Source organism: Eptesicus fuscus, chromosome 19 (assembly GCF_027574615.1).
Source record: "Eptesicus fuscus isolate TK198812 chromosome 19, DD_ASM_mEF_20220401, whole genome shotgun sequence".
In the NCBI taxonomy this organism is placed as follows: Eukaryota; Metazoa; Chordata; class Mammalia; order Chiroptera; family Vespertilionidae; genus Eptesicus; species Eptesicus fuscus.
The window spans coordinates 8219409-8244516 of NC_072491.1; the positions used below are offsets into that span (position 1 = coordinate 8219409).

The 25108-nt window shown below is 38.9% G+C and overlaps 1 protein-coding gene across 1 annotated transcript in view; it reads right to left on the bottom strand.

Moving 5' to 3' along the window:
• The window catches only part of TRIQK (triple QxxK/R motif containing), a 37589-nt gene extending 13342 nt beyond the window's left edge, over positions 1 to 24247 (bottom strand). The window contains exons 1-2 of the mRNA XM_008148548.3: positions 24123 to 24247; positions 4165 to 4246 (exon numbers count right to left, since the gene is read on the bottom strand). Of these exons, the coding sequence (XP_008146770.1) occupies positions 4165 to 4225 (61 nt within the window). The 5' untranslated portion in view covers positions 4226 to 4246; positions 24123 to 24247. The remainder of the gene's footprint in view (positions 1 to 4164; positions 4247 to 24122) is intronic.
• Positions 24248 to 25108: the final 861 nt, after the last annotated feature.

Consider the following 25108-nt stretch of genomic DNA (forward strand, 5'->3'; position numbering starts at 1 on the left):
TCCCACAGGGGGAGCGCTGCTCAGCCAGAATCCAGTCTGACAGCTAGTGAGTGCAGCAGTGGTGGCACAGCAGTGCTAAGGATGTCCCACTGCAGGCTTAGGCCCGCTCCCCCTAAGCCAAAAGGGCACAGGCCGGGCTGAGGAACACCCGCTACCCTGAGTGCACAAATGTCATGCACCGGGCCTCTAGTTTTCATGATAAAAGAAAGACAAAAATCCAAATTGAAATAGCATGAAAATGAGGGAGAGGAGGGAAAAGAGGAGAGAGAGAGATGAAAAGATTAACTGATTATTGACTGATTCCAGGAGTTAAGCATAGGAGTTTAGTTGCGATTGACATGAGTTCAAGTCTTGACTGACTATGCAGAACTTTCTCTTTCCACCACCAGTTTCTATTTCTTGCTTCACTCTGGAATCATGGCTATATCCAGCTCTGGCTCACACCCCTTTAAAACTAAGACCAAAGTGTAATGGATACTTTTCCTTGGAATCATTTTAATTATTCTTATACCCAAAACGATTATCAAGTTTCTTCCAATTACAGAAGACTAAGATAATGTGTCTAGTTCCCACTGCAACCAACTTTAACAAATCAAAGTAGTTTGTCTCTAATTGTTCCTGTTAAACATAGATTGAAAAGATATACTTGAAAACTCATCGTACATAATCAAGAGAATTTTCAGCTTCAAGTCCTAAACAGGGAGTATGAGTATCAACTAAAAGCAAAATCATAACTAAAAAGAAAACACTGATGCATAAGAATTTTCAAATTATGCTTGGATTTTTTTATAGCAAAGATGATACTACCCATGTTCGTATTTTTTATTTATATATACTTTGCAGACAATCTATGTAGTATCTGCTTTTCAAGCAATATTTTAACATGCCATTTTCAGTAATAATTTCTAATAAGTAAGTATTGTCTGTGTTAAAAGTCCTTTCTTATTCAGTATAATTAATATATTTAACTTTAGCATAGGCACTGTTTCTATAAAGAATCACAAGTAGCTATAAAAACATATAGTTAATAAAGATCATAAATAAGTTGGTACCTTAATATTATCATTTACTATCCGTATGTTACATTTAGAAAAGGATAGAATAATTTATATGCTCTATTTGATACAAATTAAAAACCTATGTTTATGTCATTATTTGATATTTAATGCAATACTCACTTACACCTATGCCACTGCTTAATGAAAAAATAGATTACTTAATTGCTTTTTGCATTTGCTCTCCAATTCCTTAGCTTTGCCCACATATAAGGCTGCATCTTTGCCCCTGGTTGGTATGGCTACCTAAGTTCATTATCAGGGGAGTGTCTGGTTATTGCTCTATAAATGTCCATCTTTCAGAAGAGCAGTTTTTTCTTTCTCGTCAGTGGACTTGATGCTAACCACACTCATTATCATCCTGAGGCAGCGGGGCTCTTCCTCTGCCTTGGCCGCTTTAAACATTAATGCACGGTTATTTCTGAATTCTACATAAGCTGCTTATGAGGACATTATGCTATCAAGCGAGCACATGCAGAAAAGCTTCCTAAACTGTTATTCTTTCCATGAAAATACAGCTGGTTCTGCTTCAAAGGCACATCTTTTCACCTGCAAATGGACTTGCTCCTACACTTATTCCTCAATTCATTGTCTTTTATTTGTGCCTGGAAATCTTTAATTGCCTTTAATTAGAAAAAAGTAAACTCAGTGCCTTAATCTTGCAAATACATTCAATCATCATTCTGTTTGGGATGAATACCAAGTTCTATTCACTGCCTGATCGCTATAACAAAGATATATAATTTATTGTCCATTTATATAGACCACACCAATTAAGATACAATAGAAAAGCAGAGATGAGTCAAAATATTTGGAAAAAAAATTGCAGTCTAAATTTAATGGCTCAAAGAAATTACTGGAAGATGAGTTATTTACAGCATGCCATAAATATTTAAAAAAATAAAATTTGGTAATCAACAGTAAAAACTTTTATATTTCCTTCAACGTTTTTAGAATAGTTTCTCATCAACTGCTCCAAATCCCTACCCCCTTCCTAAAAAAGCAAAACACTATTTGGCATCTTATTTTTCTCATGTTACCAAAATTACTTATGAAAGGGCAGAATAATTTGGCATATAAAGTAATTTCTCAACTGCCATATGAATACAATTTTAGTTACTACATTAAAAACTACAAATAGCCCGGCCGGTGTGGCTCAGTGGTTGAGTATCAACCTATGAACCAGAATGTTACGGTTCAATTCCCAGTCAGGGCACATGGCTGGGTTGTAGGCTCGATCCCCAGTAGGGGGCGTGCAGGAGGCAGCCTACCAATAATTCTCTCTCATCATTGATGTTTCTATCTCGCTCTACCTTTCCCTTCCTCTCTAAAATCAATAAAATTATATTAAAATAAATAAATAAATACTACAAGTAACTGTAGAAAACTCTTTACAAAAGCAAGGGTCAATAGTCTTTCTTATGGAGTCCCATAGCAAACTCAGTAGCTATGTCAATAAACAAAGGGTCTGCTTTTTGATAGCTACAAGATGAATAAAATCATAAATGGCATGGTCACAGGCAAAAAATAATGAAAATGTTAGTCAAGCTGAAACCGGTTTGGCTCAGTGGATAGAGCGTCGGCCTGCGGACTGAAGGGTCCCAGGTTCGATTCCGGTCAAGGGCATATACCTTGGTTGCGGGCACATCCCCAGTAGGGGGTGTGCAGGAGGCAGCTGGTCAATGTTTCTCTCTCATCGACGTTTCTAGCTCTCTATCCCTCTCCCTTCCTCACTGTAAAAATCAATAAAAATATATTTAAAAAAAAAAAAATAATGAAAATGTTAGTCAAGTTGATAGAAAGAAAGTAATAAAACCAGAAACACAATAAAAAATTCATAGTATACTTTTATTGTCAGCAAGACATACAAAATGATGCCACATGGTCACTTAAAAAAAAGGGGGGGGGTGTTATCTATAGAAGTAAAACTTGCAAAAAGTATTTTTCTCAAAATTATTTAGAAATGCCTGGACATGAGAGGAAGCTGGTAAATTAACCCTTACAAATAAAAATCTCATGCAGACTTTTTAATATTATGTTATAGAGGCAACTCAAATTAATAATTTTTCAATGCTTGGTCAGAACAGCTTAATATTAGTCATGCATTGCAAAGGATACACCATCACTTAATACCACATTAAGTACTAAGAAACAAGTACTATGCTTTAGTTCGCTACAAAGGTAAAGCAACAAGTTGTTCATGAGATATAAATTACTTTCCAAAATAATCACATTAAAAATGTTAACCAAGCAACAACTTATTATGTACACAGGGAAATGTAACTTAAGTAGAAGATGGTATAAAATATATCAACGTTTACTTTGCACTTAGCCAAAACATGTTCACATTGCAACCTCTTGTTTATCCTTTAGTTATTTAGAAGGCTTTTTATTAACTTTTTTTAATTAAAAAAAAAAGTGGAATAGGAAGAAATGTGAAAGAGAGTGGGGGTTAGGTAAGGAGAAGTTACCTTTTTTGCTTCTGACTACTAGTTTATCACAATTTGTTCAGAGTTGTGGTTGTAGTATATTGATTCTTTAAAATTGGGGGTCTTGGTTTGTAACTAGTACGTAAGTAATTTTTTATAATTACTCCACGCATCCTTGAAAAGAATGGGTAGAAAATCCTACATAGAGTATAGTCTAAAACAGATAAGCTTCTTATCTTCCTATGCTTATGAGTGGCAGTCTACCATTTTACTAAGGTAAACGTTTAATGGAGAATTTGGAGGTTATCAAATTATTACCATTAATAAACAAGAGAATTACAAGTTGTTACATGGATAAAAAAGATTTAATAGATGATAATATTAAAAATATTGCCTATATAAAAGCATCTAGCCTTAAGAATAAACATATTTTTTGCTTTTATTAAATTAATAAAAACTATTAAAGCTTGGAAAAAATTACAGTTACACAAAATGTATTTCTCCATTGGTAGGCAGGACTGCACATTTTTGCTCCTTAAAAACTCTATACAGTCTTTTATTAACCATATTCTGTATGTTATATGTATTAGGGGAAAGTTATTTTCTTAATACAACATATAATTGCTTTTTTTCTTTATCTTAATTTGCAGAAATGTATCAAAGGGAAATTTACTGCTTACCAATTTGCTTTCTGTACTGATCAACAGGAAGTTTTACAGTGGAGGCATCTTTTCTACCCATCTTTGATCTCCAAAATGCCTTCTGCAAAGAAAAAAATAAATTAGGATGAAATCCTAAAAAATCAAAAGCACTGTCCACAAACTTCAGGAATAATTTATTCCATAGAATTCATTTTTAAAGCAATGGGTAAAAGTGCCTTTGACTCATTCCCATTAGATATTAGTAAAGAACACAAAATTATTTCAAATACATTATCAAGGATACAATTGCTGATAATTAAATTTCCCAATCATTTGTTCTTGGTAACACTCGTTTTATCAAGAACTATCAATGCTCAATTAAACCACACGGAGAGGGCACTGTCTGTGAATGTGAAAATAATGTAGTACTGTATTTATTCACATGGTTTGAAGCTGTAGGCATGCTCTGGACAGTGTGATTCTTTCCAATTACCTACTATGCTACACAACAAGGCTAAAGTTTGAATCCCAGGTACTTCAAATTTTGTTTTATAAAACATGACATAGGTAACAAAAGTACATGAATTTGAACTCTAGTTCTGCCTTTCTTCAGTAAACAGTTTAAACTACTACCGTTTACTAATATTCTTATCCTTAGTACATTATAAGCCCTGTTTGATTCAATCTACCACACATCTTTCAAATCCTATTATTTTTATTGAGTTTAAATATTGTGGCAGAGACAAGCTACTCACCAAAATCCATATTCTCCTTTTCTTCCTGGCACAGAGTTAACTGTACTTCCTAACCTCCGTTCAAACACGTAACTGAGTTGTTGTTAATAGAGTATAAATGGAAGTGATGTGTCACTTGCAGACGTGAGCATTAAAGATCACCTTTGTTGAGTCCTGAGTTTTCCTTCCCCATCTAATTAGCTAGAATGGAAATGATCCCCAGAAAAACCCTAAGGGTACATTTACAGGAACAGAGGACCTGGGTCCGCCTGGGCTGGAGGGCAGTTCTAACTTGCTTACCATCATGGTGCTCTGCTGAAAACGGAATGGACTTCTATTACGGTTGAGCATATTATGTACATTGGTGGGATCTTATTACAGACCTAAGAGTTCCCGAGTGGCCTGTAGGTTGTTGTGCTGCTTCTAGATAAAGATGAGGTCTGACAATAACTGACCTGTATTTAAGCAAGGGAATACAGAGCCAAATAATTTGGAGACTAACAAGGCTGGAAAAGCCAACTTCTAAAAGCCAAATACTAGGAAATAAAAGTGAAAAAGGTGTTGAAGAACAAAGGCCTATTAAGACTTCTTAGTTAAAAAAAGAAAGAGACAGAGAGACAAAGAGTAGATTAAGGATATTCCTCTCTCACCTTATCCTATCCTTTCAGATCACCTGGAGGCAGCCACTGCTGGGTGGAAGGAGAAAAGAACAGAAGTCCTGAAGTACAGAAAGGAAGAAGACAAGAGAACCGTGTCTAGGAGAGATATTGCAGTGTGACTACTGGTACATGGAACTAAGGAGAAAGGCCAAGAAGGCTACTAAAATCTGAGGAAACTGTATTTACAAGGAAACCAGAAATTCTGTCTAAAAATCTCTGTGAGTGAAAAACCAATCCTTGGGCCTCTAAACTTAGAGCAGCCAAGTGCAGCCCTCAAACAAGGCAAACATTGCACATCTGTAGCATCCACTTCACACCTGACGAGGAAGGAGAACCATCCAGAAGGCAGAGCCATGGAGAAGAACAGACAAGAAAATTTCTCTAAAAAACACACACACAGAATTAGGGTCTAAGTGTAAACACAGAACCAGCTCAAAATGGTCCTATCTTACTTAACAAGACACTGAGTAGCTTTTCAGACAACAGACCCAAACCACAGGTCATGCAGCCGAGGCATAAACAGAGGAGAGAACTCTGACCTCCAGCTACACGCGGAACCAAAGTCTCACCCAATCTCCTCCCCACCCCACAACACCGGAACCCTTTCAGAAGCAAAGGGTCCATTTTCCAGGAAGACAGGTGCTGATGCGCCTTTACCATAAATGGCTCAGCTCCAAGGTCCTCCCAATTAAAGTCTGTCCCACCAGCCCTGTCCAGGTGACTCGTTGGAGCGTCATCCCCTATACCAAAAGGTTGTGGGTTCGATTCCCCGGTCTGGGCACAAACCTATATTGCAGATTCAATCCTTGGTCAGGGCACATACAGGAAGCAACCAGTGGATGTTTCTCTCTCACATTGATTCTCTCTATCTCTCTCCGCACTCCTTTCTATAAAAATCAATAAAAGCATATCTTTGGGTTAGGATAAAAACAAAACAAAAACCTCCCCCCTACCCCACCAGCACTTCCACATACCTGTTCCCCTTAACCCCCTAGAAACTCACTTGAATGCCTGACTGGGAAGCTCAGGCTTTTGAGCCCTAGCTTTCCCATTCTCCTTGCTTAGAGCTCTGCAAATAAAGTGACTCTAATTTCTCCACTGAAATTCTCCATGTCTAGTGTTTGGCTCTTGTAGTGCTGAGTAGGCAAACTCTCTGTTCCGTAACACAAGCAAATAACTTCTACTGTCAGTATAATGGGCCTTCTTAGTGGTCTCCTGTACAGCAGGTTTCAGCATCATGATGGATCAAGGACTCCTGTGTGTTTCCCATTCTTCTCTTTCAAAACAGCAGTAATTATTGGAGGTAAGATGCAGTTATCCTCTGCTTTACCATTGTTTGTTAGGGGACTAGTGGCCTGGTGCATGGATTCATGCACATTGCCAGGAAATTAATTAAAAGAAATATTTTAATATTGCTACTCGCCCTTTCTCTATAATAGAAGTGTCAACCAAATTCACCATCAACAATGACAGATGGAAAGACATGCGTGCGACTGGCACTAGCGAGAGCTTTATATGTATCGCACATGCACGAGTCAACTTAGACTTTTATATATGTGCATATATATATATATATATATAGATATAGAGAGAGAGAGAGAGAGAGATAAACTTGCTTAATTAGACCTGCTTTATGATGTAGCTAAACTTTTCCAGCCCAGTGAAGCACCACAACTTCTCTTTAGGTAATTGTCAGCAACACAGCAGTAAATATCAACACAAAGCAGATTATTATTGTAGATCACGCAGGGAGAACAAAGGGTAAAATATTTAACTGCAGCAGTGTTTGACTACATTCTGGGCAGTGAGAAACCTGAAGTCATTTTCAAGGTCCACCGTTTCTTAATTCTTCTCAGTCAGGTCAAGTTTCTAAGCTTTTTAAATCTCGGTTTTCCGGCTAATGAAAAGAAAATAGGATTCCACCGAGCCTCCTATCTCCCTACTCCAGGACTTCTGTGAGGATCAAATGAAATGAGGTATGAAAAACGCTTCACAGACATTTGGTTCAAGTGTGAAATGTTTGCACTTGGCTATGAAGAAACTGCAAGGAGGCTAGTTGTTGCTAGGGAGAGGAAGCCGGGCGTTGCTATGTGATGTCATTACCCGGATGGAGGGGAGGACACTTAGCATATTAGCCTTTTATATAGATAGATTGGTGAGAGTGGAAAAGAGTAGGTAAATTTCATAGTCTGTAAACTTCAAGGAACCGCATTCCAGTTTGAGAGGGGAGACTGCATTGGCTTTAGATCCTTGACTTTCTACTGGATGCAACAGATGGGAACTTCAGGATTTCCCTTCTGGGAAGGCAGGAAGGATGATGTGCATGGCTATTTCATGACAAGAAAGATGGAGTATAGGGAAAACTGTTGGCTTCTCAATGAAGCACATGTTCTCTCTTTTGTTTACTGAGCACACTGGACCACATTTTCCAGCCTCTTTTGAGGCTAGCTGTGGGCATGTGACTGAGTTTCAGCCAATGAAATATGAGTAAATTAATGTCTGCAACTTCTAGAACTAACCTATAAGAACTTTCCATATGTTACTCATTCATCTGGCTAAAATGGAGGTGGCCTCCAGAGTGACACTGAAAAAAATGTGATGAAGATGGCAGACATTACATCCTGGCTCCGGAGTGACTGCATAAAAAAGGGCTATTCAACCAACTTGTTTTCCTCTTTCATGCTGACATGAGAACAAGAAATAAATTGTAGCATATGGGCCTCTGTCCTTTTTTGTATCTATTAATTATAGTAAGTAGTATCACCCTAATTAAAACAATTACGTTTAGATGTCTCCATATAAACTGATATAATTGTCAAGGTATAGTTCTACTAATAAGTATTAAGGTTCTCAAATGCCAAATGAATTTGAATACGTTCAGACCAAACTGTACTGTTCACATATGTATATGGTCACAAAGAGCAATGTTAACAATGATCCCACCTAGTACAGTAAAAGGCATCCCCAAATTAATAATTTTTACATGTGTGTTAAGAAAATTATAAACTCAGCAAAAATCCATTTTCTATTCATAAAATCTTCAGATTTAATATTATGGTAATATTTAAGAATATACAAAGGAAGACAAAAGTCAAATAAATTACATTTTCATTCCTCATAAACCATGTAGTTATTAAATATAAGCTAACACATCCTTAAAATTCCAGAAATGAAACCAGGACATCACCTAACCCTATAGTCTCACTTTTAATAATTCAGAACATTAAAAATTAATACTGTTAATATAAAAACCATAAAAATATCAAAATATATATTTATTTCATATAGAAACTATTTGCATAGTGTTTTGTATTTCTTAATTGTAAAGAGGAGTCAAGTTATTTTTATTTTAATTGTGTGGGGCTAAAAAATATATCACTTCATTTTAAAAGTTAGGATAAATTAATAAAACACAGAAAACATTACTTCCTCTTCAATTTAGTTTTGCTTTTCACCTTTATAGAATAACTTAAATTTTTAATAATTACTCACACTATCTACTAAAACAGTCACTCACTATTTTTCCTCCGATTCCTACCTGGTCATTTAAACCAACATTCCTACCAGAGATAACATTTAGAGGCCGCTATTTTATTGATTCATTACACATAATAAACAATAAAATAAGGGACCCACAGACAATATCTTTTCATCAAAGTAAACTGAGTTTTATTTATTTTAAAATGCACTTTAAAAATTATACAGAAAAAATCTCAAGAACCTAAATTTTTATAAGGACATATCATTTATGAACAAACACATTTTATATTATGTGAATATTAAAACTTTAAAAGAATTTCAACCTAGGAAATTAATTCAAGAGAAACAAATTTTAAATTTTTGTTCCTATTTTTTTAGTGGTTGGTAATCCCTAATCAAAATGTCAAAAATGTAAAATCTTCATCTTGTCTTTGAAATTATTATAGTCTACTAGGGGCCCGGTGGAAGAAATTCATGCACGAAAAGGGGGGGGGGGGGGGGGGGCGGTCCCTTCAGCCCGACCTGCACCCTCTCACAATCTGGGACCACTGGCTCCTAACCACTTTTGCCTGCCTGCCTGCCTACCTACCTCATTGCCCTTAACCACTCGCCTGCCTGACTCATCGCCCCTAACCGCTGGCCTGCCTGCCTGATCGACCCTAACTGCTCCCCTGCCTGCCTAATCGCTCCTATCCATTCTGCCTGCCTGGTCACCCCTAACAGCTCCCCTGCCTGCCTGATCACCCCTAACCGCCTCTGCCTCGTCCCCCATCTGCCGTGGCAGCCACCTCTGCTTTGGCCCCTGCTGCCATGGCTTCATCCACAAGGACGTCCGGAATGACGTCCAGAAGGTGGTTTGGCTGTCCAGTCTAATTAGCATATTTCGCTTTTATTATTATGGATTCTTTGAGCAAAATGACATTCTACCAAATTTTAAGACGAAAGTGCCTAGAGAATGCAGGCATGCACAAAGGATTCACAATTTATTAGCTACAACAAACACAAGAAGTTAGAAAATATTTTACTTTCCTAATAAAAACACTGAGGCTATTTTAAATGATCTAAAGAGATACCCATTCATGTGTATGGTGACAACTGTCAGTGCCTCAGACATCTACAACCTCTAAAATATTCTGACTTTTCTTTGTTCTTCAAAGCCTTACAGTAATCACCATTCTTTTCTATTGCTTTGATGGTTAGATAGCAAACTCCCAAGAAATCCAGGGAGACATTAGCACATACAGCCCCAGTTTCTAATAAGACATCTATTTGCATACAGCATCAGCACAATTTAAAATGTGCTCTGATAGATGTGGAAAGGGAATAACAGATTTATATTAGCATGTACAATACCAAGATTGCTTTCACAATCTGATTCCTGGGAGAGGACATCTCATCACCTTCTTTTACAAAGAACACTACATTCCCTGAGGAACTAACTTGCTCTGATGCCTAAAACGACTAAAATATGAATAAGAAAGTATTTATTATTTATGGACTTTGCTGTAGGAATAATTTGATTAAATCATCAGAGATTTTAACATTTTTGAAACTTAACACATTATTAAGGAAGGAGATACCAATTTTATTTAATATCTAAAATTGCATATTAAAATACAATCATAATTTCTTATGTAATTAAAACTTCCTACTCTTTAGAACTTTTAAGATTAAAAAGTGTTTTTGTTTTGCCCTGGCTGGGTGGTTCAGTATTTTAGAGTATCATTTAGATGTTCAGTTTTTTGGAGTATCATCCCAAACACCAAGAGGTTGTATGTTTACTCCCCTGATGGGGCAAATATGGGAGGTAAATGATATTTCTCTCTTGCATCAATGTTTCTCTCTCTTTCTCAAAATAAATCCATAAACATGTCCTCGGTTGAGGAATAAAAGAAAGTGTTTTTGTTTTTAATACCCTTTCTTAAACTGGTTTTGCACATTAAAAAGTTGTTAACACCATTGGTAATCAGCAAAATGCAAATTAAAATTAAAATTTAGGTACCACTACACACCCACTAGAATGGTCCAAATAAAGATTAACTAGACACAAAATAATTGGAAGGATGTAAAACAACTGAAACTCTGATACATTATTTTAAAAAATAATAAAAGAAAAGAAAAAATTAAAAAATGAAATTTCCTATGACCCAGAGATTCCATTTCTGGGAATAGATCCAAAGAAACCAGAAGCACTGATTCAAAAGAACATATGCACCCCTATGTTCACTGCAGCATTATTTACAATAGTCAAGATTTGGAAGCAGCCCAAGTGCCCATCAGATGAGTTGATAAAAAAGCTGTGGTACATTTAGACAACAGAATTCTACTCAGCCATAAAAAAGAAGAAAATCTTACCTTTTGCGACAGCATGGATGGACCTGTAGGGTATTATGCTAAGTGAAATAAGCCAGTCAGAGAAAGACAAATACCATATGATTTCACTTATATGTGGCATCTAATGAGCAAAATAAACAAACAAAATAGAAACAGACTCATAAATACAGAGAATAGTCTGACAGCTTTCAGAAGGGAGTTTGGGGGGTTAGGTGAAAAGGTAGAGATTAAGCAAAAAAAAAAAAAAATCCTCCTAGACATGGACAACAGTACAGGGATTACCAGAGGGAAAGGTGGTAAGGAGGTAGCAGAGGGTAAAGGGGATATAAATGGTGATGGAAGGAGACTTGACTTTGGGTGGTGAATATACAATACAATCTATATCTATATATATAAAACCCTAATATGCAAATAGACCAAACAGAGGAACAACCAAACAACTGGTTGCTATGACGTGTACTGACCACCAGGGGGCACGTGCGGAACATGGCAGGTGTTGACTGCAGCAGGATGGTGGAGCAGGTGGGGGGGGGAGGGGTGCCAGACCAAGGCAGGGTGCTGGTCACTGTCATCGGGGCAAGCCGCTGGTGGTTTTTGAAAATTCTCCCACATGCCGCGGTCCCGCCCAGCGCTCACACCTGCTGCCGGCGCTGCTCTCCGATCGCTCAGCGCCATCAGCAGGTGCAAGTGGCGGCTGCTGGCCCTGATTGCCCCTCAGGGCTTCTCCACCTCCTCCTGCTCCTGAGGGGCGATCGGGGCAACAGCCGCCGCTTGCACCTGCTGCTGGCGCCAGCCCTGCTTGCACCTGCTGCAGGCGCCAGCCCCAATCGCACCCGCTGCCGGCAGACAGGACTGGGGGCCATGCGGGGGCACAGAGGATGGGCCGAGACCCGCCCCTGTGCCCACCACAGCCTCGTGGACCACAGTTCCTTTAAAGGTACACGAATCCATGCACTGGGCCCCTAGTATACACATAATGTATTATAGAACTGTATACCTGAAACCTATATAATTTTATTTACCAATGTTACCCCAATAAATCCAATAAAAATTTTAAGAAATTAAACAATAGTAAGTGTGGGAAAGAGAACATATTTAAAGAAATAAAATAAAATAGGGATATTATCCAAGTGGGACTGATCTAATATCAGCACTTTAAATCTAGAGGTCAGAGTCAGAGAAGTCAGAGAAATTCAAAGTGAAAGGGATATGATGCACAAGAAATTCTCTACTGCTGATTGGGGCCACACTGCCAGAAATGTGTGTGGCCTGGAAAAGGTTAGTCAGACAAGGAGAAAATGAGGACACCAGTCGTACAACCACAAGGAAATAAATCCAGCCTCCAACCTACATGAGCTTAGAAGTGGATTCTTCCAGAGAGCCGTGAACAGCCTGGTTGGCATTTGATTTCAGGTCTGTAAGACCCTGAGCAGAAGACATTATGTTGGCCTGCTGATCTATAAAACTGTGAGCTTAATAAGTGGTTGTTGTTGTAAGCCACTAAGTTTATGGTAATTTGTTATGCAGCAATAGAAGCTAATACACACCTGAAACCTAATGGTAGGTTTCACAGATTTAAGCAATATTCTGGTCTTCATGATGATACTGTAAATAATTTAGATGTGAGTGCTAAAAAGCAATACAAACTTTTAAATAATAGTTTTTTGGTTTCAATTATTAAAAAGGAAAAATATACAAGTCTGACATAATCATATTTCATATTCAGGAAGGTAATGTCTATGTAAATAGTGAAACTTTATTTAATTTGATAAGCAAGCTATAAAAGTTATCTCTACATAAATCCATAATCACATTTATTCACAATAAATCAATATATTTATTATAAAAATACTCTGGAAAATTTTTTATGTGTAAGTACATATACAGAACATACAAGTACAAAGATAGTATGTGTGATATTCATCCTAGTGTTATCTTGTGCCCAAAGAAATAGCTCCATGCATTAAGTTTAGAGCATAAAGTATAATTAATTTTCAATTAAATAATAAAATAAAGTTTCTAAAATATATCCAGAGAAAAATAGCATCATTTGTGATAAAAATAAAAATAGAGGCAAAGAACAGAAAATAAAAAGAAGAAAATTATATCTTATAGTAAATAATGTAATTATATAAGAGAACAGAAAAAGTTAATTTCCCAATGAAACAGATGCTCAGGGGAGAATGAAAATGTCTAAGTTATCAAAATGGAAAATTAGGAAGTGGTTTATTTAATAACATAGGCTGACTCTTAATGAAAATCTCCTGCAATACCTAGAATACACTGATAAAATGAAAATGATGAGTAAATTATTTCTCAAGTGTGATATATCTAGGAAATAGCTCAGTGAGAAAACAGCATACAAACAGAAAAACTCACACACAGAAGCAAAGGAAAAAACTGTTTACACTGTATTCACATTAAAAATCAAACATCACTCTTTCGCATTCTGACAATCCCCACCTCCCCAACTACAGAAAGAAAAACAAGCCATGGCTTTAATGCAATATTTCTTTCCAACCTAAAACAGCTGCAAAAAAATAAATCTTGTTGGAGATAAGCCTGTTATAAATATCAACACTCCCTTTAAATAAGGGAGTCCAGTTTTCATGCCATCTGCCTCTTTTTAAAAGGGAAAACATATGAAAATCATAAACCAGAACATTGCTTGAAATAAGGCATTTAAAAATGAATGCAGTAAAAAGGCTATGAATGACTCTGAGGCCCTGTCTTTAAAACTGTCCTGTTTACCTCAAATCAGAAAATGGGTTTCATGAAAGTAAACAACTCTTAATTCCATGAAAAACCTGCCTGAAGTAATGAACAAAGACCAAAAAGAGTCTTCTCTGTCATGTGCCATGCACACCACTGTTGATGTTTTAACTACAATTGTGTGACTTTTCTTATATCTACTTTTTCCAAAATTTTATTACAGCCCACTCAAATATGTTCATGTCACTGTATTTAGTACAAAAAAATGTTACTAACAGAACTGGACTCTTCCGTTCATACAGATTCTATCCTCTGCAAAAATCATTCCTATGCCTCACTCAACAAAGTGGGTTCTAATACTCGAGTGTGGATTTTATCTTAAAACCTTCTTTCTTCTTTTGCCCTTAATTATTTTTCATTCTTTGTTAACGACCTTGTGAGTGAACATTTTAATTTTTTCTCTACCACATCATTACTACTTCAATAATTAAGTCCAAAACCATATTCATTATTTAACTCCTAAAAGCATTCACCAAAAAAAAAAAACCACACAAAAAAAAAATGGATTAATGCGAGATGGGTTATCCAAGAAGAGGTGTTCCGACTAGTATACTAGCTATGCCTACATAAAGGAATATCCAGTGTGGTAACACTTGGATAGCTTAAAGAAAGGAGAAGAAGCATACGGTAGAGAAAAATAACATCCTCTATGTTTAAAATACATGAAAATGTTTAGTCCATGTTCTCAATTCCAGGGGCAGGACTCTGAAAAGCTCCTGAAACAAAGGCACGTAGGGAGCCCGGACTATTTCCTCCTCCTTCTCCCCCTGCCGCTTTTTCCCACTCACACACAAAGACACACCTCTATATTGCAAACTAACAAACAAAACAAAACAATCAAATCACTTAATCATGAGCATTTGCAGTTATTTTAAAGTGCTAAGGCCGCACTTCAGTGTGTCCTTCATAGGAAAAATATGTCCTAAGACATGTTTTAAATTCAATTTCATTCTGTTTTAACTATGGACCACCTAGGCCTGTAATTATATATATGTTATTTTACAAATGATAAATGACATTTAATTGCTTTCTTGGAATGCTGAAACTTCAGGGTGTGAGGGAGGAAAGAAGGAGATTTCTTCAATGTAATGGTCAATAATATTTAATCTCAAATTAATTATTTAAAATAACCATTTTACAGCAATCAATATTTCATATTTTTTTGTAATTTGATGTAGGCACTACAAATGACTGAAGAGTTAGGTTATCGGTGTTACAATAGAAAAGCTATTTTACCTTAGACCTATCAACTATTAGTTTAAAAGTAAAAGGCTTTTTTCGTATCACATTAAGTCTACTGTTTATTTTCTAACTTCCCTCCACTAGAGTGTAGTAACACAAGAGCGGGGATCTTTGTTTCATTCACTGAAAAATCCAAGCAATACAGTATATAGTAGAGTAGCGTTCCCGTTGCAGGAAAAATCCTGCAATAGGGTTTCCTGCTGCACTCTACCCCGCCCCGCCTGCTCTCCTCCCTTGTCCCCCCCCCCGCCTTCTCCGACAGCCCCCCTGCTTTTCTCCCCTCTCCACCAGCCCGCTCTCCTTCCTTCTCCCCTGGCCCCACCTCCGCTCCTCCCTTCTCCCCCGGCCCCACCTGTGCTCCTCCCTTCTCCCCCGCCCCGCCTTCTCCGCCAGCCCGCCTGCTTTTCCCTTCTCCCCCGGCCCCGCCTCTGCTCCTCCCTTCTCCCCCGCCCCGCCTTCTCCACCAGCCAGCCTGCTTTTCCCTTCTCCCCCGGCCCCGCCTCCGCTCCTCCCTTCTCCTCCCCCCGGCTTGCTTGCTTCTCTGCAGCTTTGCTCCCTTCTGCAGCTCTTGGCTTCTTTCTACGCTGTCTTGATATGCAAATTAGCTGCCATCTTTGTTGGGGTAATTTGCATACCCATCCTGATTGGGTTGCTGGGCGTGGCTTGGCTGGTGGGCGTGGCTTGGGCGTAGCGATGGTGTGGTCAATTTGCATATTTGTCTATTATTAGGTAGGATACTCAATTTTAAGTAAATATTCTCCTTAAGACAGTTATGTTAACTTAAACATCCATGTTATGCTTAATTATTATCCTATATAATAAAAGGGTAATGTGCAAATTGATCCTAATGTGGAATGACCAGGAACGACCGGTAGCTATGACGTGCACAGACCACCAGGGGGCAGATGCTCAATGCAGAAGCTGCCTCCTGGTGGTCAGTGTGCTTCCACAGGGGGAGCGCCGCTCAGTCAGAAGCCTGTTCATGACTGGCCAGTGCAGCGACAGTGGTGGGAGCCTCTCCCGCCTCCGCGGCAGCACTAAGGATGTGCGACTAATGGCTTAGGCCCGCTCCCTTTAGGAGGAGCGGGCCTGAGCCAGCAGGTGGACATCCCCTGAGGGCTCCCAGGCTCCCAAGCTGTTAGACATCCCCCCCAGGGCTCCCAGAGGGATTTCTGACTGCCAGCTTAGGCCCGATCCCCTGGGGATGGGCCTGAGCCAGCAGGTAGACATCCCCTGAGGGATCCCAGACTGCGTGAGGGCGCAGGCTGGGCTGAGAGACCCCTCCAAGGGCACGAATTTTCGTGCACCGGGCCTCTAGTAAAAAATAAGAACAATTTTAGTTTTAATATATTACCATAAACTTGCTTTTATGAGAATATAAGCCTAATTAACTCTTTTCCTCTCTGGTTCTGTCACTTTTTATTTTTTATTTTTTTTTAATTAAATTTATTGGGGTAACATTGGTTAATAAGATTACATAGGTTTCTATAATACATTTCTGATAATAATATGAATACTGCATTGTGTGCCCACCACCCAAAGTCAAATCATCTTCTGTTATCATATATTCGACCCCCTTTACCCTTTACTACACCCACTTCCTTTCCCTCTGGCAACCACCATACTGTCTGTGTCCATGAGCTTTTGTTTGTTTTTCTTGTTTACTCATTTGTTGCTCTCAGGTTTATATCCACAGGAGTGAAATTTGATGGTTCTTACGCTTTTGTTCTGATTTATTTTGCTTAGCATGATATTCTCAAGATCCATCTATGTTGTCACAAATGGCAGTATTTCATCTTTTCTTATGGCCAAAGACCACAAAATAATACAAGTAAAATCATTTTCACATTGTTATACTGCTTTTCATAAGAAAACAACAACATTCTGAACCCAGGTTCATTGCCAGAAGCAAACAAACCAAAACAAGAAAAACGAAGTCAAGTAAAACAAACCACAAGTCCAAAGACCTTTTGCCAAACGTAAATCAAACAAACACACCTTGCGTTGTGCTGTTGACACTGCCAGGTCTGAGCTGCGGGAAGCTGCCAAGGGGTGAGGTGTTTCCAGAGGCAGGATTTCTACGGAGGAAGCTGCGCTCCCATTCCTCGCAAATTCACTTCCAGATACCAATGTTACTACTCTTAGCTGCCTTCTCTTACTGGAATTCAAAATATAATATGAACATTAAACGGATCATCTGCAGTTCCCTAATTGTCCACAAAATAAAATCACCATGGTAGCATTTTCCAAAAGCTCTTTTAAGGTGTGCTAATTCTGATCCATGTTCAATTGAATTAAGTTACTACGGCCAAATATACTTGGAAAATGCTGCATAATATGCCCCTTTTTTCACAAGACACGCTTTCATAAAAAGGCTTTGAGAAGTGCAAGAAGAGAAAACCCTATTTAAATTTACGTAATCCAGTGTGCCCCAAATTTATTTAAGTGATTCTACTGTAATAAATAGTAATGTTATTTTTTCACACTATACTTTACGAATGGTACATTGTATAGCAAATATCTGAAAGGTAGAGAAAGATGCTTCCACAGTATTTTAAAGGTGAATATGAATGTAAAGAGATCGATACAAATTTATTTTCTGTATTGCAATGTGTACAGAGTTGAGCTATAAAAATAACTATATTTATTCAAACAAAAACTTTTCAGTATATGTTAATTTTTAAACTAAATGTTCATTTAAAGAGCAACAAGGAAATTAATCAAATAATGTATGATTTACTCATTTTTGTTCAATGAATATTGACTAAGTAACGATCATGTGCCAGCCACTGAAATTATCTCTTGTTTATGCTACATCTGCTCTCATATAGTTGAATATCAAATTTAAATGGTTCCAAACACTATGTAATAATGGTAATACCAACTCAAAACATGACCCCAAATATTTGAAAGCACAAGTTTTACTCATTCTAATCGTATCATTAAATAATAGCTTATCTTTTGTAGACTAATGTTAAATAGTGATAATAATCCAGGTCAAGCATCAGAATATAAAAGCATAGTTTTCTTTTAAAATGTGCTGCAAAAGAATGAAGTTGAACTCCTATTTCACAGCATCTACAAAATTTAGCACAAAATATCAACTCAAAAAAGAAAATCAGAGACCTAGATCCAAAGGCTGAACATATTAAAGGCTTAGAAGCAAACAGAGTATAAAATGTCATGACCTTAGGTTAGGCAACAGTTTATTAGACACAACACCTAAAGCACAAGCAACAAAAGTGAAAAATAGATAAAATGAACTTCATCAAAGTGTGGGGGGGACACTTTTGTGCTCTACTGTACATGATTTAACAGAAAGGAAAAGACATGCCACAGAATGGGAGAAAATATTTGCAAATCATAGATCTGATAAGGGTACTCAGAATATATGAAGAACTCTTACAACACAATAGTAAAAATACTACGAAATCCAATGAAAAGATGGGCAAAGAATCTAAACAAACATTTCTTCAAAAAAGAAACATGAATTGCCAATAAGCAGATGAAAAGATGCTCGATATCATTAGTCATTAGAAATTAAAATCAAAACCTCTGTGAGAAACCAATTCACATCCACTAGACATACAATATAAGAAGTGGTTGGTGAAGCTGTGAAGAAACTGGAATCTTCATACATGACTGGTGGGAAAGTAAAATGGAAGAGCCATTTTAGAAAATGGCAGTTCCTCAAAAAAATACTAATAGAATGACCATATAACCTAGCAACTCCATCCTATATATATACCCAAGAGAAATGGAAACATGGGTCCATAAAAAAAAAAAAAAAAAAAGACACATCTACACTGGAGCCAAGTCTAAAACTTTCAATCCAGTGTCCTTTCTACCTGGAGTAGGTTATAAACTGTAATACACAATAAGGATTTTGCTACAAGTATTCATATAATTTACTATTCTACATCCTCTGATATTTAAATTTTTTAATATTAAAAGTATGTAAAAAAATGTTCTTTGGATTAAACGATCTTCCTTTTGTCTTTGCCTACATTTTAAGTTGTTCCACTTAATTGGTCTGCTATTTTTGCAGCTATGTCACTACATAATACTACTACAGAAGAACCAAACTTTTTATTCTTACCATCACCCTACATGTTCAGTGGCTTGAAAACCATAAAACTGACAAGATCCTATCATTTATCAAACGGTTTCCACCTTCTGATTCAACAAAACAGTATTAGTTAAACCTCCCAGTACAGAGTATTACCTTTCTATTATTGCAGCTTAACATTTCAAAAGTAAGAGGTAAGCTAAGAAATCACCTTTTCTTTTTCATGAAAACATACATCTATCTCACTCTATTGTTGTAAACAGACTTAACATTTCTATCGTATACAAGAGGATTAAATGTATGTACTCTGTATTTAAAAACTTGGCTCTAAGGCTCTATGATCCTTATCTGTTAAGTAAAAAGTGTCCTGAGGATATCAAATACGATAAAATGTGTATCACTATTTTCAATTATCATTTTAGCCATTCTGAAAGAATAAAAATAACTATATTCTAAGCAGAATGTTCACTAAGACCTTCACACTTAGAGCCAAGTCTACTGATATCAAAAACATGGATATATATATATATATATAGATATATATATATATATATATATATATAGAGAGAGAGAGAGAGAGAGAGAGAGAGAGAGAGAGAGAGACAGAGAGACAGAGAGACAGAGACAGAGACAGACAGACAGACTAGGGCGAAAGATTTGCTTTGTGTTTCTACGTGAATTCCACTAGAATTGTGGTCCTTAATGGAGATGTTTTTGGCCTTGAAGTAGAAGGAAAGTCTTTGAGCTGGTGGATCTCTACATAAATATGTAGCATCCCTAAACTGTAGGGTCTCAAAGCCAGTAAAGTTTTTTGAAGACATTGTTGTCATTTAAGATCACCTCCATATATTTCGAATGGCCCAGAGGTATCACCCAGGATGGCAAACTGGAGCACCAGATTAGCAGTCCTGGCCTTCCACTCCTTATTCACTGCTTCCCAATAAGAATTATCAGATTGATGGCAGAAATCCACTGGTCCATATTATTCCAATAGGTAGAGATAACCTAATATAAACCTGCAAACACTAAAGGTTTGCTCTCTCATTTGCTCTCTCTCTGTCTTTGTCTCTCTCTCTCTCTCTTCCCCCCACCCTCCCCGCCCACCCTCCCACCCCCACCCCCCGACCATTCAGAGCAAAACTCTAGGTAAGTGTATCTGTTCTGCACAATGACATTTTCTCTCAGCTGCACTAAAGTCTAGGTCCTGAGAAAGGGACTGGAAGCAGTAGAGGGCAGGAGTTACTAGTTCTCACTTCTGGTCTCCCATCTACAACAATATGCCCAATCAGCTCTTTGCTAACAAAATTGATATGGCAAACTCCACCTGTTCGTTCACAAACCCAAGAGAAGAAAAGAGCTATTATTTACTAATCCCCTGAAAACTGTAATTCTCTAATCTATTTGTCCCTATTCCAATTTCTCCACCAGAAATGGAGTAAAGAAAGGAATAGTTAAATACTTGTTAAAAACAAGACAACAGGCCCAAAATTCGGTTGCTCATGCTAGGATCCACATCACCAAACCAAGACAAATACAATTTCAGCTCTCCCAGAAATGGAATCTTAAACCACCCTTATCAGGAATCACCTGATCAGCACTAACTAGTTAGGTAATCTGCCTCTTAGGCCCCTGCCATCTCCCAGGGGTTCTCAACCTTCCTAATGCCTCCACCCTGTGAAAGGGGTCGAGACCCACAGGTTGAGAACGGCTAGCAGGGTCGCCTAAGACCATCGGAAAACACAGATATTTACATTATGATTCATTAACAATAGCAAAATTACAGTTATGAAGTAGCAACGAAAATAATTTTATGGTTGGGGGTCACCACAACATGAGGAACTGTATAAAGGGTCGCGGCATTAGGGAAGGTTGAGAATCAGACCTAGAGGAAAGTAACTTGCAATAACCAACCCACGTTTTGGCCTGTATAAATTCCTTCTTCCCACTCCCTTCTACTTAGAAGCTTCTCATTTTGTACAACCCCTCTGAGCAGCTAGACTGAATGCTGCCCAAGTCAAACCAATTTTTGTTCAAATAAACTCTCAAAATTTTCAGTATTTCTCAGTTTATCTTTTAACGAACTTAACAGTTTGAATAAAATTACGTGTTAAAGAAACAATATTTAATGACATGTTTACTGATGCCCACTTTTATTGATAAAGCTGGATAAAGGAACTTGGAGCAAAGAAAAAAAAAACTATTTTTAGCCTTTTATTTTAAAACAGAAATCAGGAAAAGAGCCACAATGGAACCATCCCTAATATGTTTTTAGGCACAGGAAATCAAAATGTTATAGAAGATTGTTCACTTAAATTTAAGAAAAGAGGTTTAGGAGTCAGGTAATGATATTCCAGTGGCAAATACTAAATGTAACCAACTTTCCTTTGTCCAGAATGGACTTTGATTAAAGAGAAAAATTTATGTATTTAATGTTTACTTCAAAAATACAATTTAATCTTTTCCCAAAATATTTGATAAATTCTCTCTTCACTTCCTTAAATATAGAAATATGGTTTAAGAGAATGATCAAAGGGCATTTGGGATAAAATACAGCTGACATGGTTTTGAAAGACAGTAACAATTTATTGAACATTGGTAGTTCCTGTTTGTTAAATGTTTTTTTTTTTTTTTGTCTTGTTTGTTTTTTAGTCCTCACCCAAGGATATTTTTCCATTCATTTTTAGAGAGAGTGGAGAGAGAGGGAGAGACAGAGAGAAATATCAATGTGAGAGAAACACATTGATTGGTTGCCTCCTGCAAGAGCCCTGACCAGGGCCTGGGCCGGGGAGGAGCCTAAACTCTATCCACTGAGCCAAACCAGCTAGGGCTGTTAAAAGATTTAAAAAAAGAAAACAGACTGGGGATTGGCTGAAGACCTTGAACTAAGGTAAACTATGGTAGAGAAAAAAAATACCCAATTCTGCTCCTGGCTATGTAGCTTTGGATATAAGTTACCCAGCCTCTCTGTGGGGTTAAGGAAAGAGTAATTTCCTTATGTTTTCAGAAGTTGATAGAAAACACATGTTCTTAATCTAGCTTCCACTTACTGTTCAAATTGTGTCTTTTTCTAAGAGGACTGTGTCTTTTTCTAAGAGTAGAGTCAATAGCTTTCCTTGGCATCTCCAAGTGGTACATATGATACTAAAAAGATCATTCATCATTGGATTGCAAAGTACTCTGTTCCAATACTTTCAGGGTATGTATATTCTTGAATAAAAAAACTAGTGATGTCAAGGGGGGAAAAGGTATCATGCAGAACATTTCTGGTGCTACCTAACCAGAACTAACCCATTGATGAATGGGTTTCTTCCCCATTTCTAAATAACTCGCAGATGAAGTTTGAAAAAATAACTATAAGCAGATGGATCATAATCACGTGTGTTTGCAAATTCAGATCATATAGACAAAAGGAGAGGTTAAAAGTGTAATCAGTAACACTTGACATCTGTGGAGATGATTGCTTTAAAACTACTTTCACAACCAATCCTCCTCCTTACCTAGGAACAAAGGGCACGTCAGCATCCTCACTTTATAGATAACCATCATGCGGCGTATTGCCCAAGGACCAACATTCCCTAACCCTGCCCGTTTCCTGATTTCTAGGCCCCAGTCCTTCCCAGTGTTAACACGCTGGAAAAGCTTCCTTCTTGGCCATGCAGACAGTAAGCCTCGCAGAAGGAAGTAGAAGCAGACTTTCAGCGCCTTCGTTTTCTCTCGGGGAATGTTTATTCTGCCGAATCACGGGGGACCAGGTGATGTGCGCAAAGAAGAGATCGTTATTTGTGGTTACCATCTCAGAGTTAATTATTTAATATGGGCCAATGAAGCAAAACAAAAAGAAAAGGGGGGGGGGAGTCAAACGCTACTATCCCCCCTCCCCACCGTAGGAACTGAAAGGGGGAGATCACACATATATTGTCCAATAATGCATTGCCTCAACTTCCTGAAAAGCTCTCTGAGACAAAGGGGCAGCAGCAAGAGAGAGAATTCGGGAGAGTAGAAACCAGATCTCCTCTGCTCCTACTCCTAGTCACCCACGTGGACACCAACACCTTGTGGGCTCAGGGGTTCATCCAGCACCGGGAACAGACCGCCCTCCCCCCCCCGCCCCCCCATCACCACCACCACCCCCTAATAAAACCACCCTACAGCTCTTCTCTGCACATGTCTTGGTCTGCAGATACTTGTTGATTAAGAAAGGAAGGCGGGGGGAGAGTGTGGAGGGGACGTAAAATGGCAAATCAAGGCCTGAGCTTGAACTACGGAACGCAGAGAGCTGAAAAATAAAAGAAACCGACGCCAATTCCCAGACAGCACAAAGGAGCCAGCCTGCCTGCCTGCCTGTCTGGGGAGGTGGGCGGGGCCAGCTTCCAGAGCCCGGCAGGCCCCGCCCCTCCACGCAGGCAGAGCGGAAACCGCGCGTTCCTTAGCAACCGTGGCGGCCACGCCCACCTCAGCCCCAAGTCCGCGCCGGCTATTCCCACCCGCGGTCCCTAAGTCGCTGCCATGCCCACGGGGTGTCCCGAGGCCCGGGTTCCTCCTCTCCCAGAGCCCCCCTCAGCCCAGCCCGCCCCAGCGCCGCCCCCAGGAGCGGAGAGATGGTCTCGAAGACGCTTTGGGGGTGCGCCCGCCTGCAGTCCCGGATCCCGAGCTTCCGGGCAGGGCCTCCCCGCCTCCCAGCGTCGCCCTCGCCGGACACACACACACCTCAGCTCGGCCGAGGCGAGGGCCGACAAACTTCGGGGCCGGCTGCAAACGGTGCACAGGGGCCTGTCACTGCGAGGCAGTGGCTGGACGAGCGGGCGGCCGGCCGGCACACTTCCAACCCCAGAGAGCGGGACGGAAGGGGGCGGGGCTCCAGGGAAGGGGCGGGGCCAGGCCTCAGCCCGAGTTCCGATTGGCCGGTCTCTCTCCCGCCTCCGGGATGACCTGGAGGACGCCAATGCATCTTCCCTGAGGCCTGAACTTACCTTGGACTTGAACCCCTAGGTTCAGATTCCTACCTGGAAATAAGACATTTAAAATAAGGACACCGCCCAGCCCGTGTAGCTCAGTGGTTAGGCATCGACCTATGAACCAGGCGGTCACCATGGATTCCCGGTCAGGGCACGTGCCTGGGTTGCGGGCTCCATCCCCAGGGTGTGGCGTGCAGGAAGCAGCCAATCCATGATTCTCTCTCATCATTGATGTTTCCCTCTCTCTCTCTCTCTCACTCTCTCTTCCTCTCTGAAATCAATAAAAATATAATTTACAAAATAAAATAAGGACACCTACTTGTTTTATAAATATAAAACACGAAAGTACCGTTCCTTCAATTATTGGACGCTTGTTACCACACACAGAACCTATCCACTGTCTCCAAGGAGCCCTTTTAAAATAGTAAAGCCCTTTTCCAACTATATTAAACCAATATCCTGGATGCAAATATGCACACTCTCGGGAAACGATGTTGTTTGCCAGTCCAAGCCATAAAGATGCATCACCAGAGGAAAGGTGATTCCTGAAACATGACCAACAGCTGAGGTTTGCAGGAAGGTCCAGGAGTCCAGTTTGACATTTACAAAATCAGTTGGAAAACATGTGACAATTGAATAATTTATACGTTTTACTCATGTCCTCCTCACAACACCCAACGAGACATATTATTATCCACAGGCTACAAATGATGAAATTGAGGTTCAGAAAAGTCACAT